Source organism: Podarcis raffonei, chromosome 12 (assembly GCF_027172205.1).
Source record: "Podarcis raffonei isolate rPodRaf1 chromosome 12, rPodRaf1.pri, whole genome shotgun sequence".
Classification (NCBI taxonomy): Eukaryota; Metazoa; Chordata; class Lepidosauria; order Squamata; family Lacertidae; genus Podarcis; species Podarcis raffonei.
In genome coordinates, this window is record NC_070613.1 from 60,020,646 (window position 1) to 60,035,889 (window position 15,244).

At 42.1% G+C, this 15,244-nt stretch overlaps 1 protein-coding gene across 3 annotated transcripts in view; it reads left to right on the plus strand.

Moving 5' to 3' along the window:
• The window catches only part of CUL1 (cullin 1), a 46,828-nt gene that overhangs the window by 14,995 nt on the left and 16,589 nt on the right, over positions 1-15,244 (plus strand). For all 3 annotated transcript variants that reach the window (XM_053359808.1, XM_053359809.1, XM_053359810.1), the window contains 6 exons: positions 3,071-3,245; positions 5,009-5,176; positions 8,969-9,019; positions 10,465-10,555; positions 12,543-12,706; positions 13,865-14,027. In XM_053359808.1, coding sequence (XP_053215783.1) covers positions 3,071-3,245; positions 5,009-5,176; positions 8,969-9,019; positions 10,465-10,555; positions 12,543-12,706; positions 13,865-14,027 — 812 coding nt within the window. The remainder of the gene's footprint in view (positions 1-3,070; positions 3,246-5,008; positions 5,177-8,968; positions 9,020-10,464; positions 10,556-12,542; positions 12,707-13,864; positions 14,028-15,244) is intronic.

The window sequence follows — 15,244 nt, forward strand, 5'->3', positions numbered from 1 at the left end:
TAAGAGCGAATTAAATATTTGGGGGAAAGTATATTGAAACTTTCTCTGATCATCTGTTTCCATTTATATTTAAGCCCTTTGCCATAGTGGTGTGGGTAGGGTTTGGAAGAAACAAAGTCTATTTTTGAGTTCCAGCGACACCTTCCCCTGAATTAGGTCACATCTCTTGAACATTCATTGGCTCTGGGCTTACGTGGAGGAATGATGGCGGACTATGACGACTGCTGGTGCTCCCATTGGTACAAATAGTTAATGCAGTGATTTAAAAGTAATCATGGTATAAATCTTGGTTACTAAACTCCATTTTGAAATAAGGGAGGTCAGGGATCAACTTCATCACACCAGAGACAAGAGGTTTTCAGGGATGGAAGACCATCTTGAGTGAGGAACTTTCATTGGGCCCACACATGGCATAATTCAGGGCACCAGGTCAGCAAAACCACATTCTTTTGATTATTTCAAGACTGGAATTAAGCACAACTTGGATTTTCTATCTGCCACTTGATTGGTACGCAGAAAGCAAACAGACTGCTGGAGGGTGAAAAAGTACTAATCAGCAGGCTAAGGAGCAGGCTCAAAGGCTTATTTTAGTTACTGGTGACTACAAAAGATGATAACAGATGAGAAATTGATATAAAATCTTTATATTACCTGTGATTCTCTGGTTGGGGTGGTATTGATTGCAAAAGTGAAGCTGGGGAATGGGATGCTGGCTTGAAGAGACAGGCCCAAATTTCTAGAAGCAGAGACTGCCAAGGGGGAGATGAACAGCACCCAGTATGGCAAAGATACTGATGAATGCTTCATCAATTGTTGGTTTCATATGTTAGATGAACAGCTGATAGAACTCGAGAGATGTGCAGAATGGTAAATGCACTTCCATCAGAGAAACAGCGGGTTAAAGAACGCACAGGACCTGTGGGAAAAGATCTTGACCTAGGTCTGCCTGAACTTGAGAAGACAAATGCAAGGTGGGTAACAGCAGGCGTTGAAACTCTCCAGGAGTGAAGCAGACACAGAATGCTGTTGGGATGCTGGAAGAGATGAATGGAATCGGAGACACTAAGAAAGAATGAGATTGTAGAGACAGAGCTGAGGGGGGGGGGCCTTGTGTACAAGCTGAAGTGAAGAAGAAAAAGCCTCCAAACTCTTTGAATGAAAAAAATGGGGTGTGTGTGACTTTTATTATCTAAGATGGAGAAGAATGGCCAACAGGAAATGGGGCTGGAATACATGGAATTGGGTACAATTTAATGATGACTCAAGAAGTAAATAATTACGGACTATTATATTGTTTAGATTTGTTGGAACCTGTGGAAGGAAATTCCTCCTATTGGATCAGAAAAGAATTATCTTTGATATTTAATAATAACAAGAAGAGCCTCTCTGGACTTTTTGGGTGGAAAAAGGAATGAATGATCTTGAGGTGTCTGGGGCTGAAATTAGGAGAACACTGACTAGCAGAGTGAGAAACAGCTGGATATTATCTGGAAACACAGCTAGATGTTATTTTGGAGTGCGCGTTTTGAAAATTTTGAATCATCTTCAAACTCAAAACTGACAGATGGAGAATCGGAAGTGCTTCTGATTTCTTTATACAGTGGTGCCTCGCAAGACGAAAATAATCCGTTCCGCGAGTCTCTTCGTCTTGCGGTTTTTTCGTCTTGCGAAGCAAGCCCATTAGCGGCTTAGTGGATTAGCGCTATTAGCGGCTTAGCGGATCAGCTGATAAGCGGCTTAGCGATCAGCTGTTAAGCGGCTTAGCGGATCAGCTGTTAAGCGGCTTAGCGGATCAGCTGATAAGCGGCTTAGCGGCTTGGGAAAAGGGGGGGAGGGGAAAAAACCCGCAGGAACTCGCAAGACATTTTCGTCTTGCGAAGCAAGCCCATAGGAAATTCGTTTTGCGAAGCACCTCCAAAACGGAAAACCCTTTCGTCTAGCGGGTTTTCCGTCTTGCGAGGCATTCGTCTTGCGGGGCACCACTGTAATTATTTTTCTTTTTCATTAACTCTATATGTTCCGTGAAGGATGGATGATGAAAAGCCCTACATGAGAGGCAGGGTATAGAGGATCTCCCATGGTGGGAGGCTGTGGGAAGAGGGGGAAGCGCCCGGGGGGAGCTGGGAGGGCTTTACCTACCTTTATGTGGATTAAGAGTAAAGATATAACCTTGATAGAGAGTTTGTATTTTACTTTCTTCACACACACACAAAATGTAACCTGCCTCAGTAGAATCCTGGGAGCTGTGGTTTGTTAAGGGTGATGGGAGCTGTAGTTCTGGCAGATGTAAACTGCAGTTTCCAAGATTCTTTGGGGAAAGCCATGTGCTTTAAATATGTTGTAAATGTATTGTATGACTAGGACCCTATATCCAAAGAGGACACATAATGTTCTCTTAATTGAGAGTAAAAATGGCATTGGCTGTTACAGCTAGTTCTTTCCCCCACCTTCAGCAGTGTTGTTTTGCTGTCCCATGTTTTACTTTCCTTGGGTTTTCTGTTAGTTCTGTTGGCTTCTATTTAGGTAAACGTATTCACTGACTCTTCTCAGTACATGTAAATTTATTGTTTCTTCTAAGATAAATTAAAGTTGGTCAACAAAGCTGAGACTGTGTTCAAATCCATAGTATGTAGAGAACTGTCTTTGTGATTCGGAACTGGAAGGTAACTTATCATTGCTGTAGTTAAAAGCAAAAGTAATTATCCTCAACGGATGTTCATTTTATTTCCTTCTCCAAAAAAGAAGGTAAGGCAGGTTTTCCATACATCCTATTTCCATAGCTCTCTTGCTGTTAGAAAACATGCCCCAACCAATCTAAGTCTGCCATACTGAAACCTTCTAAAAGTACGCCGTTGTATGAATCGGGACATCCACCTCTGCCCTGAACCTACTTCAGCTCTTCTGGAATATAGGGATAGTCCTGACTTACCTTTATATATGACTATTTTCAAGATTTAAAAGATAACGTAGGTGAACCATTTTGAATATTTAAAAGTATTAATTTCACACTCATTTGTTAATTGATTATAGCATGTAGTCTACACTGCATATTCCTTAACTATTCTACCAGTCATGTTTATAACTACTGTACTAGTGTCCATCAGTCTAATCAAGCACGAGGGGCTGGTGTGCCGACTTCTAAGTCTAAAAAAGGCCAAACACCTGGAGGAGCTCAGTTTGTTGGCTTGGAGCTGTACAAGCGGCTTAAAGAATTTCTGAAGAATTACTTGACAAATCTTCTTAAGGTAAGACAGTAATTGTATCAGCTCAAAAGCTAAGGATTTAAGGTAGTGCACAAGTTGCCTTTAAACTTCTGTGGAGCATTTTGCTGTCACTTTTAAAATACATGTACAGTGGACACTCGGTTTGCGAACGTGATCCGTGCGGGAAGCACGTTCGCAACCTGCAGCGCCGCGTGTGCGCATGCGTGGGTCGCAATTCGGCGCTTCTGCACATGCGCAAAGCGCCGAAACCTGGAAGTAACCAGTTCTGGTACACCATTTTCTTTGGGTTTCTGCCTCATACCGTGGCCCTTTTGGATGTAATATTGAGCCATACTTTAGCACTTCAAACACTGGCAACTGGAAGTGTAGACCTTGTACACTTCACTCTTAGATGTGACCATGAGGAAGATAAACTGCAATATTATTATTATTATTATTAATAATAATAATAATAATAATAATAATAATATGTTATTTGTATCCTGCCCTCCCCAGCCGAGGCTGGGCTCAGAACAGCTAACATAAAAACAACACAATATGCATAAAAACAGACATCAATTAATTAAAATACATCTTAAAAGTAATTCAGACAAGTTAAAATCTGGGCAGGTGGCAATTATCAGGTTGGAATTGAGAGTGGTTAATACTTGCTAGGACCAACTGTTTCCACTGATCATAAAAGGACCTGTGAACAGGTTGGGGGCCTCCTTTGGGCTTGTTTTATACAAAGGAAAGTAAGTCAAACTGCATCCTAGCTCTGTCTTGCAGGCCCTGCAGAAAGATGTCAAATCCCACAGGGCCCTGGTCTCTTGTGGGAGAGCGTTCCACCAGGCTGGGGCCACGGCTGAAAAGGCCCTGGCTCTAGTCGAGGCCAGTCTAATTTCCCTGGGGCCCGGGATCTTCAAGGTGGTGTTGTTAGCAGACCGTAAGGTCCTCTGTGCGGCATACCAGAAGAAGGCTTTTGCTTCCTTAGCTTATTCAGAGTTCCCCCAATTTGGATGTAATGAGAAACTCTCAATTGGTTTTAAAAGCAGGTGCCTTGTTCTGCTGCTGCTTGGGCCCATAACAATCATGGTTTGGCATAACACCTGCTCTGGGCCTGCCAGTCTCTGGAATCTCAGATTCTGAATTACAGTGCTTGGCGCCTCTCATTAGTTCATAGACTGCTCTGAAACATAGTATTCAGCAAAAGGATTAAATAGGTTGATCCCACCAAACATTTTTTCAAATGCTTGTCTGTTCTTCACAGACCTGTTCCCAGCAAGCTTTTGTCATTCCAGTTGGAATAGAATTAAAGAGGCACTTTCCTAAAGATGATTTAAATTGAACTATGGTTGTCCTGCTCAGGTACAGAAGTATTAAGATGTCTGTTGTTTCTCATAAAATTGGTGCTACCTTTTTGCCCAGTGGTTGCATTCCCAGTGTCAATTTGGAGTAAGGCCTCTGGGGTTAAAAGAAATGCTTAACGCAGGGAGTGGGGCTTAAGTACATAAATAATATGGCAACAGTTGCAGAAACATCTCTGGCTTTCTGAGATGATGGAGAGCTGTAACCAGTTTTCCAAAATGATGAAAACTGAAGAAATTCTATAAGCCTATGACTTTGCAGGAAGCAAAGATGGACATGGTCTCATGCCTTAGAAAACGTGTCTCCTTGGGATCCAAATCACTGTGAGAAGCAATCAAGGATTGCTAAGGCTCCCGCTGTACTTTGACCTCGGGCATATCACAGACGTCCTGCTTGTGTCTGGCATTACACCCCCCCCCCCCCAATTTCTCTTTCAGGATGGTGAAGACTTGATGGATGAAAGTGTGTTGAAATTCTACACTCAACAGTGGGAGGATTATAGGTTTTCAAGCAAAGTGCTGAATGGGATTTGTGCCTACCTCAATCGACACTGGGTTCGCCGTGAGTGCGATGAAGGCCGCAAGGGAATATATGAAATCTATTCAGTAAGTATTCCTAGAAGGTGGTAACTTTCAGTGGAAAAGTATTTGTGGGATGTCTTGTTTGTTTTTAAATGGGTAGACACAAGAGCTTTGTGTAGCTTTGTTTCTACTGCGGCATCACAAAATGTTCATAGCAAGTTTTTTTTATTATGAATGCTCTACCGCTATGAAACATGAGCCATTAGCCTGTGGCAATCCACAAGTTTTTGGACTCATCCCTGATCATTGGCCATTCTGGCTTGGACTGATAGGGCTGGAGTTCAGCAACTCCTGGAGGGTCATACTTCTGCTATAAAATAGAACATGCACTACTGGCGTGAGAGGGGCAGTTATGTTCCTTGTCTTCTGGATCTCTCAGTGGCTGCATTTGAACATCATCGGGACCTGCTGTTGAATCTCTGGGTAATTTGCAGACTTTCTGAATCTTGGCCATTCACTGATATGTGACAGTAAAAGAGTCTTGTACTCTCTCAGAGAATAATAAATGCATTATGGCATAAGTTTTGTGCATGAAGTGCCTCCGAAATTAGGCTGGAGAAACAGAAAGCTTAAGGGAAAGACCACAATTGGTTTTTTCTGTGAAAGTGTAATTCACTGAAAACAATTTCCTGGACATTTTAGTAAGCATACATAGAATTGTACTACAAACTTATGCTCATTCCCTTTTCCTTCTCCTGCAGTTCACTATTTTGCACCTGATTGTAGGTGATAGAACATCGGGTTCTAATTAAAAACAAAGAAACCCCACATTCCAGCAAGCCTGCAGTCTGTCCAGTCTTGCCCTAAGGCACTAATGCGCAAAGCATGGGAAATAAACAAGATGAGCTTGAGCTCTTGGTACAGCAAACTAAATATGACATAATAGGAATCACTGAAACCTGGTGGGATAAGTCCCACGATTGGAATGTAATAATGGAGGGATACAATCTATTTCAGAGAAACAGACAAGACAAGAAAGGAGGAGGAGTGGCGTTATATGTCAGGGATGTGTATACCTGTGAAGAGATCCAAGATTTAGAACCTCAAAGCCAAAGTGAGAGCATTTGGGTCAAAATTAAGGGAGAGAAGAATAACAGTGACCTCATTGTGGGAGTTTACTATAGATCCCCAAGCCAAACGGAGGACATAGATGATGCCTTCCTGGAACAGATGGCCAAGCATGCAAAAGGAAGGGAGATAGTAGTAATGGGGGACTTCAATTACCCGGATATTTGTTGGATGTCAAACTCAGCCAAGAGCATAAGGTCAAACAGATTCCTCACTGGCCTTGCAGACAACTTCATTGTCCAGAAAGTGGGAGAAGCAACAAGAGGAACAGCCATTTTAGATCTGGTCCTAACCAATGTTGATGACCTGATTAGAGGGGTAGAAGTGGAAGGATCATTAGGCGCGAGTGATCATGCTCTTCTGAAGTTTACTATACAGCGGAAAGGAGCAGCCAAGCATACTAGGACTCAATTTCTTGACTTTAAGAAAGCCGACTTCATAAAACTTAGGGAAGTGCTGGGTGAGCTCCCATGGACAGTAATACTAAAAGGAAAGGGAGTTCATGATGGCTGGGAGTTTGTTAAGAGGGAGATAGTAAAAGCACAACTTCAGGCGATACCAATGAGACGGAAACATGGAAGGTGCCTCAAGAAGCCAGGGTGGCTATCTAAAGAACTTTTAACTGAGTTAAGATTAAAAAAGGATGTGTACAAAAAATGGAAAAGGGGGGAAACCACCAAAGAGGAATTCAAACAAATAGCCAGCACGTGTAGACACAAAGTCAGAAAAGCTAAAGCACAGAATGAACTCAGGCTTGCTAGAGAGGTTAAAAGCAACAAAAAAGGCTTTTATGGGTATGTTCGTAGCAAAAGGAAGAACAAAGAAACAGTGGGGTCACTCAGAGGAGAAGATGGTGAAATGCAAACAGGGGACACAGAAAGGGCTGAACTCCTCAATGCCTTCTTTGCCTCAGTCTTCTCCGATAAAGAAAACAATGCCCGACCTGAAGAATTTGGAGCAAAGGATTCAGCAGAGGGAACACAGCCCAGAATAACTAAGGAGATAGTACAAGAATACTTGGCTAGTCTAGATGTATTCAAGTCTCCAGGGCCAGATGAACTGCATCCAAGAGTATTAAGAGAACTGGCAGATGTGATTTCAGAACCACTGGCAGTCATCTTTGAGAATTCCTGGAGAACAGGCGAAGTCCCGGCAGACTGGAGGAGGGCAAATGTTGTCCCTATTTTCAAAAAGGGGAAAAGAGAGGACCCAAATAATTACCGCCCAGTCAGTCTGACATCAATACCAGGGAAGATTCTGGAGCAGATCATTAAGCAAACAGTCTGTGAGCACCTAGAAAGGAATGCTGTGATCACCAATAGTCAGCATGGATTTCTGAAAAATAAGTCATGTCAGACTAACCTGATCTCGTTTTTTGACAGAATTACAAGCCTGGTAGATGAAGGGAACGCAGTGGATGTAGCCTACCTTGATTTCAGCAAGGCATTTGACAAGGTGCCCCATGATATTCTTGTAAAGAAGCTGGTAAAATGCAGTCTTGACTATGCTACCATTCAGTGGATTTGTAACTGGCTGACTGACCGAACCCAAAGGGTGCTCATCAATGGTTCCTCTTCATCCTGGAGAAGAGTGACTAGTGGGGTGCCACAGGGTTCTGTCTTGGGCCTGGTCTTATTCAACATCTTTATCAACGACTTGGATGATGGACTCAAGGGCATCCTGATCAAATTTGCAGATGACACCAAACTGGGAGGGGTGGCTAACACCCCAGAGGACAGGATCACACTTCAAAACAAACTTGACAGATTAGAGAACTGGGCCAAAACAAACAGGATGAATTTTAACAGGGAGAAATGTAAAGTATTGCACTTGGGCAAAAAAAAATGAGAGGCACAAATACAAGATGGGTGACACCTGGCTTGAGAGCACTACATGTGAAAAGGATCTAGGAGTCTTGGTTGACCACAAACTAGACATGAGCCAACAGTGTGACGCGGCAGCTAAAAAAGCCAATGCAATTCTGGGCTGCATCAATAGGAGTATAGCATCTAGATCAAGGGAAGTAATAGTGCCACTGTATTCTGCTCTGGTCAGACCTCACCTGGAGTACTGTGTCCAGTTCTGGGCACCACAGTTCAAGAAGGACACTGACAAACTGGAACGTGTCCAGAGGAGGGCAACCAAAATGGTCAAAGGCCTGGAAACGATGCCTTATGAGGAACGGCTAAGGGAGCTGGGCATGTTTAGCCTGGAGAAGAGGAGGTTAAGGGGTGATATGATTGCCATGTTCAAATATATAAAAGGATGTCACATAGAGGAGGGAGAAAGGTTGTTTTCTGCTGCTCCAGAGAAGCGGACACGGAGCAATGGATCCAAACTACAAGAAACAAGATTCCACCTAAACATTAGGAAGAACTTCCTGACAGTAAGAGCTGTTCTACAGTGGAATTTGCTGCCAAGGAGTGTGGTGGAGTCTCCTTCTTTGGAGGTCTTTAAGCAAAGGCTTGACAACCATATGTCAGGAGTGCTCTGATGGTGTTTCCTGCTTGGCAGGGGGTTGGACTCGATGGCCCTTGTGGTCTCTTCCAACTCTATGATTCTATGATTCAGAGGTGTTGCTCAGTAAGTCAACTTAGCAGGCAGCCTCCATGCAGTTTTACAGGGCTTGGGAATCCCTTGAAAGACAATGTTCATTAGAAAATGTTTGTTGAAAGAAGAAAGTTCTGAAAAGCACAGTGTGTTTGTGCTGTAGACCACAAACTTCTATTTTCTTCTGTTAAATCCTAGCTTGCCCTTGTCACCTGGAGGGACTGTTTGTTCAGGCCATTAAATAAGCAGGTATGTATTTGCAGTGATTCCTGTATTTTCTTATAAGGTTTGCCTTAATTATTTATAGGACTAATGAATTATTTATAGGACTAATAGTATAAATATGTATCCATATTCTTTAAGTAAAAGTTGCAACCTGTCAAATAAGTCAGTATCCTGCCCATAAAAGACATACTGTATTTTTCGCTCTGTAAGATGCACTTTTCCCCTCCTAAAAAGTAAGGGGAAATACATGTGCGTTTTATGGAGCGAATGCAGCCTGCGAGGCTATCCCAGAAGCCAGAACAGTGAAAGGGAGTGCTGTGCAGCACTCCCTCTCGCTGTTCTAGCTTCTGCCTTAGCGACGCAAAGCCTCCGCAGGGCAGCGGGGAGCCTTCATCCCGCTCCCCTGTGGAGGCTTCGCGGGCTATCCCAGAAGCCAGAACAACAAGAGGGAGCGCTGCGCAGCTCTCATTTAAATCTTTAATTAAAAAAAAAATTGGTCTGCTGAAAAGTAGTTTATCATTATGCATATAGTTAATAGCTGCCTTAAACAGTAGTTAATCACATTTGATTGTACATAAGTATTCTGTGTTATTAATAGCATACAGTACAGTGGTACCTCGGGTTACGTACGCTTCAAGTTAAAGACTCCGCTAACCCAGAAATAGTGCTTCAGGTTAAGAACTTTGCTTCAGGATGAGAACAGAAATCGTGCTCCGGCGGCGTGGCAGCAGCAGGAGGCCCCATTAGCTAAAGTGGTGCTTCAGGTTAAGAACAGTTTCATGTTAAGTACGGACCTCTGGAATGAATTAAGTACTTAACTAGAGGTACCACTGTAATGTTATATAAGTTCATAGTTCTAACTATAATGTTTCAAAAACAAAACAAATATGTTTTATATCAGAGGCATCTTGATAGCTCCTGATAACAGCATACTTTGGAAATGCATTTTTAATCATTTTACTTTTCAGTCCTTATATCCCTATAGGAAGCTGTAAGAATGAAAGGGCTGAAATGGGTCAACCTGGGAAGGGGGCATTGCCATGGAACTGGTCTCCCCGAAGCCCCACCACTGTTCTCAGGGGAGTAGAGGTTGGTGTAGAGGTGGGAGACCAGATTGACCCCACTGCTGTGCTTGCACCACACTGGACCTTCCCCATCTCCCAGTAAGCCCCGTAAGCATGGCTGATGGGAGGCCAGTGTTTGGTGATGTCCTTCCCCAGCAGCCACTTGAGTCACGTGCCATCTACCTGGAGGCAGAATGCTTCTGAAGACTGGATAGTTACACATGATTCAAGAGAGCTAAAAATGCTCCAGAGGAAAACAATTAAGATGAAAATAATTAATATTCACCTTTGATTTTGAACTATAAGGATTTTTTGGGTGACCCTAAGCTTTCAAATGTTTGCATTGGTGCTTTGTGTAATTGGTTTAAATAACTAGTTTGTCTTCACTTTATTTCCTTTTTTAAGGTAACAAATGCTGTGCTGAAGCTGATTGAAAAGGAAAGAAATGGTGAAACAATCAATACAAGACTGATCAGTGGAGTTGTGCAGTCTTATGGTAAAATATTTTTTATTGCTAACTTCTCCATGCCAGACCTGTACAACTCCCAACTATTTGCAACCCTGTGGACGAATTTGAAATCTCCCTTATTTGCAGTCCTTTTCCCACCCCATGCCTGGTGTGTTGTAGAGTTAGCAGAATATCAGCTGCTTCAGCTGCTTCAGCTAATCAGTTAAGTTGCATAGCCTCGTGTTTTAAGACTTCGTTGCAACAACAAACTGTATGACACAATCTGGGTCTAATGCCTGCTTCGTCATGAAGTTCAATATACCTGCCTACTCTCTGTGTGTAAATAGTTGGGAGAGTGAAAGCTTTATATGTTGCTTATATTGAATGCCCTTTTTATAATGCCCTTAGAAACAATTACATCCACCCATTGTTAAGATGGCAGAAGGGAAGAACATCTCTTACAAAGACCTGTTTTTTGTTGTCTGATATAGAGAGGTATATATCCTTTAGAACATTCAGATTTCTTGCCAAGACTTTACAGATTCGTGTAATAAAACTTAAAGGGGGGATGGGAAATGATTTTTTGTGTAAAAGTCAGGGAGTAGAAATGTAAACCACTATTGTTAGCTGTATTCTTCTTATTTTTATGTGTGTAATGGCTGCTTGCTAAACACAGTACAGTGGTACCTTGGTTTAAGAACACCTTAGTTTAAGAACAACTTGGATTAAGAACGCTGCAAACCCGGAAGTAGGTGTTTTGGTTTATGAACTTTGCCTTGGAAGCAGAACATGTTTTGCTTCCTGTTGAGTGTGTTCCATTTGTAAATTGAGTTAAATTTGTAAACCAAGGTACCACTGTAAATCACACAACGATCGATCGAAGAGTATAAAACAGCAGGGAAGAGAGGTAGGAATAGAGCAATAGAGAATTGAAGACTGAAGGAAGAAAAAGTCTGCAATCCTAACCCCACCAACTGGGGAGTAAGCACTGAATTCAGTAGTACATCTGAGTAGATGTGGCTAGGATTGTGCTGAAAGAAGGAATTGGAGCAAAAGTTATGCACTTCTGCGCTAAGGCTTGTGGACACCTTCAACTATGATGTGGAAGACAGAGCTGGCTTCAGATGTAGAAGCAAGAGACTTGAGCACTATGAAGGTATGTGGCAGTGAAAAGCCTTTTCACGAAGCCACTTTTGCCTAATAAACAATGTTGTTTTGGGGAAAAACATGTTGTGATGCAGCTGCCACAAATGAAAACTACTTTGTCTAAATGTTTCCTTTAAGGCTGCTGTCCTAGGGCGCTCCTATCTATGAGTAAATCTTTTTAATCTTGGTTGGGATTTTGCTCCAAGTCACAGATAGGGAACTTCAGTCTGTGGATCAAATGTAGCACTCCAGCCTTCTGCAGTTTGAAGGAGAAGTATGGGGGGGGGGTTTGGTAGGAGCTCACCTTACTCTGAGTTTTCAGACACTCCCTGTGCATTTCTTCTTCAAACCCTTGTGGGGGTTTAAACAGAAGCACAAGGGGGCATTTGAAAGCCCTGTGGTTTGCTTTGAAGTCCCAGTGTTGGGGGCTAGAAAGAGAAGCATCCCCTGACATCACTGTGTCAGGAGCTGGCAAGATGAAGATGTGGCTTCGTGGCCAGAAAAGGTTCACAATCCATGTTCTTGGGCTGCAGTTACTGAAATAATAGTTTTGTCTGCAGTTCTAACAGCTTGAATTTAAAAGAGAAAATATTTACCATTTTGAACTTTTAAAAAACACCTCTGCAAACAAAACAAAATTATTAGAATTTATAGCCATGGCGATATGCTATGCTGTGAGACTGGCTTGAACTGCAGAAGCGTGCAATCTTGTAATTTTATGTGCAGGTTCTTCATCCCACTTTCAGCATTCTTAGATAAAGTTGATGGAATCTTTCTGAATGGATTGATAATTTTGCAGTTCATTAGGCATAGGTACAAACATAGAACCTTTCCTATTCAGCAGAATAACTGTATGATTTATTTATTTGCTTTGTCCCTATGTTTCTAGTGGAGCTAGGTCTGAATGAAGATGATACTTTTGCTAAGGGCCCTACACTGACAGTGTATAAGGAGTCTTTTGAGTCTCAGTTTCTTGCTGACACAGAGAGGTTCTACACAAGAGAGAGCACTGAATTTTTGCAACAGAATCCAGTTACAGAATACATGAAAAAAGTAAGTGCACTTGCAGTACTTGCTGCCAAGATCTTGAAACTGCTTATGGAATTAGAAGTAATAGGATTGTTTTTGCATGGTAGAGGTTCGAGGGGTTACTTAGTTCTAGTCAAGCTGAATCCCTCATCTTCTTTTCATAATTCCTGTAGTTTAGGTTTTGTTTGTATAAAATTCCTCCTCTTCATTTGTCAGCTGGTCTAACGTTAATATAGAATGTTTATATTCTAAGTTGGGGGTGCTTTCCAGTCTGGAGTCCAGCTCAGCCATGGGGAGCTTTCTGCCTGTCTGTTGTCAGGCGGAATGGCAAGCACTCTGCAGGTGGCAAGATGCCAGTGGATGCCAGAAGGCCTGCCTGATCCAACCTATGCCCCCCCCCCAAAAAAAGTCGATACAAAGGAGGGTTGGATTGCTCTGTTAGCCATCTTTCTACTAAAACCTTTCTTTAAAAAAGAGCATCCTTCTGCTGTTTTTCTGGCACTCTGACAAGAGCAGCTCACAGGCTCCTCTCTTGAGTTCTCACTTCAACCACAGTTTGGAGAAGATAAGAAATAACAGGAACCACCGCTGCTGTTCTTACCTTATCCATATCCCACTGCAAATGCAATAAATCTCTGCCTCTTCGCGCTGCCCATTTTGCACATGTCAGAGGGCTTCAGGAAAAGGAAAGTGGTTTGCGGTAGAGGCTGACTGTCAGCCAAGCCAGTACTTGCATAACCCCTGATGATCCAAATAAGTGTATGGAGGTGACACATAACTCAACGGCACAGTTTGTGCTTTGTGGATTCTTAGGTTATCGGGTTCCCCAGCCATTATTTCATACCCACACCCACCTGTTTGTATTTATTCCTTTTTATATGCCACCTTGGGGTTCTTTTGGGATGAAGGGCAGCTTAGAAATATAATCAATAACAGCAATAATAATTCCTGAGATTTGGTGAAAACTGATTCCATTTCAACAGTATTGAGCTAGATAGATCAGTGATCTGAGTCTAAGGTAGGTCCATATACGTGCCACTGGGAAAGGGTTTGAAAACTTGTTCTTACTATGCTTCTTCAAATATGAATTCATAACATTTCATCATAGAAATAGCAGCAAAACCACTTGCAACTTCTTGCGACTTGGACGTTAGGACCATTTCAGACTTTGCTTATTTGCAGGCCGAAGCCCGCCTCCTGGAGGAGCAGAGGAGGGTTCAGGTGTATCTCCACGAGAGCACGCAAGATGAGCTGGCTCGGAAATGTGAACAAGTACTGATTGAAAAACACTTGGAGATATTTCATACAGAATTTCAGAACCTGTTGGATGCTGACAAAAATGAAGGTTAGCATTCTCAAGCTTGATTTCTAGACATTTATGAGTAATGTGAAGAATGTGATAGACCTTTGCCCAGGGCGGCTTCCTCTACTTAAAATTTACATAAAATTGGGTGTGGGGGAGAAGAACAAATTTAAAAATACTTGATTTGTAATTTTTCAAAGAATTACAATACATAGGAGTGTATTTTTGCCATATGAAAAATCTACTTTCAATTTCTGTGATTAATAGCTTTTAAAATTAAATGACAAGGATTTTAAGGTGACCATCACTTGCATTAGTAGACAAATTCAGTTTGGCCTAGTTATAAATACTGCCAGATGCTAAGCATAGGAAAATGGGTTAAAATATGCAAATTTTGTTGTTGTTATTTAGTCGTGTCCGACTCTTCGTGACACGACTTCCCGGAGCAGGAACCGGCAAGCCACTCCAGTATCCCTGCCAAGAAAACTCCATGGACAAAAACAACAGGCATATAAAAATATGCAAATAGGGGAATTTTTGTGTGTGTGGTATAGGACATTAGTTTCATGGGTCTGATTGAAAACTTCAGTATTCGTTAGACATAATGGACTTTCCAGGCTGTTTAAAAGCCATTGTAATAAAAATGTTTACCTAAAAGTGTTATTTATAGCTTGGCCTGAAAGAATTGTCAAGACACTTTCTATAGGATGGGTTTTAGGTCTCCTGCTATGTCACCAGATGTCAGTGATGGTGGGGTGGAAAAGTTTCTGATGCAGAATTCTTCAGCAGAATTTTTTGCAGTTGTTCAAAACCACATTTTCCCATAAAATTAATCAGTGAGTGGATATAGTTTAGAGTAACAAATTTAAAACAGATGCCATGTTCATTTTACATTAATTTATTTATATTTCAGGTTTTTCCCATAGCCAAAATTAGTTGAACTGAAATATGTGTTTAGGATAAAATTCAGTAAATTCGAGTCTTGGTTGACCACAAACTAGACATGAGCCAACAGTGTGACGCGGCAGCTAAAAAAGCCAATGCAATTCTGGGCTGCATCAATAGGAGTATAGCATCTAGATCAAGGGAAGTAATAGTGCCACTGTATTCTGCTCTGGTCAGACCTCACCTGGAGTACTGTGTCCAGTTCTGGGCACCACAGTTCAAGAAGGACACTGACAAACTGGAACGTGTCCAGAGGAGGGCAACCAAAATGGTCAAAGGCCTGGAAACGATGCCTTATGAGGAACGGCTAAGGG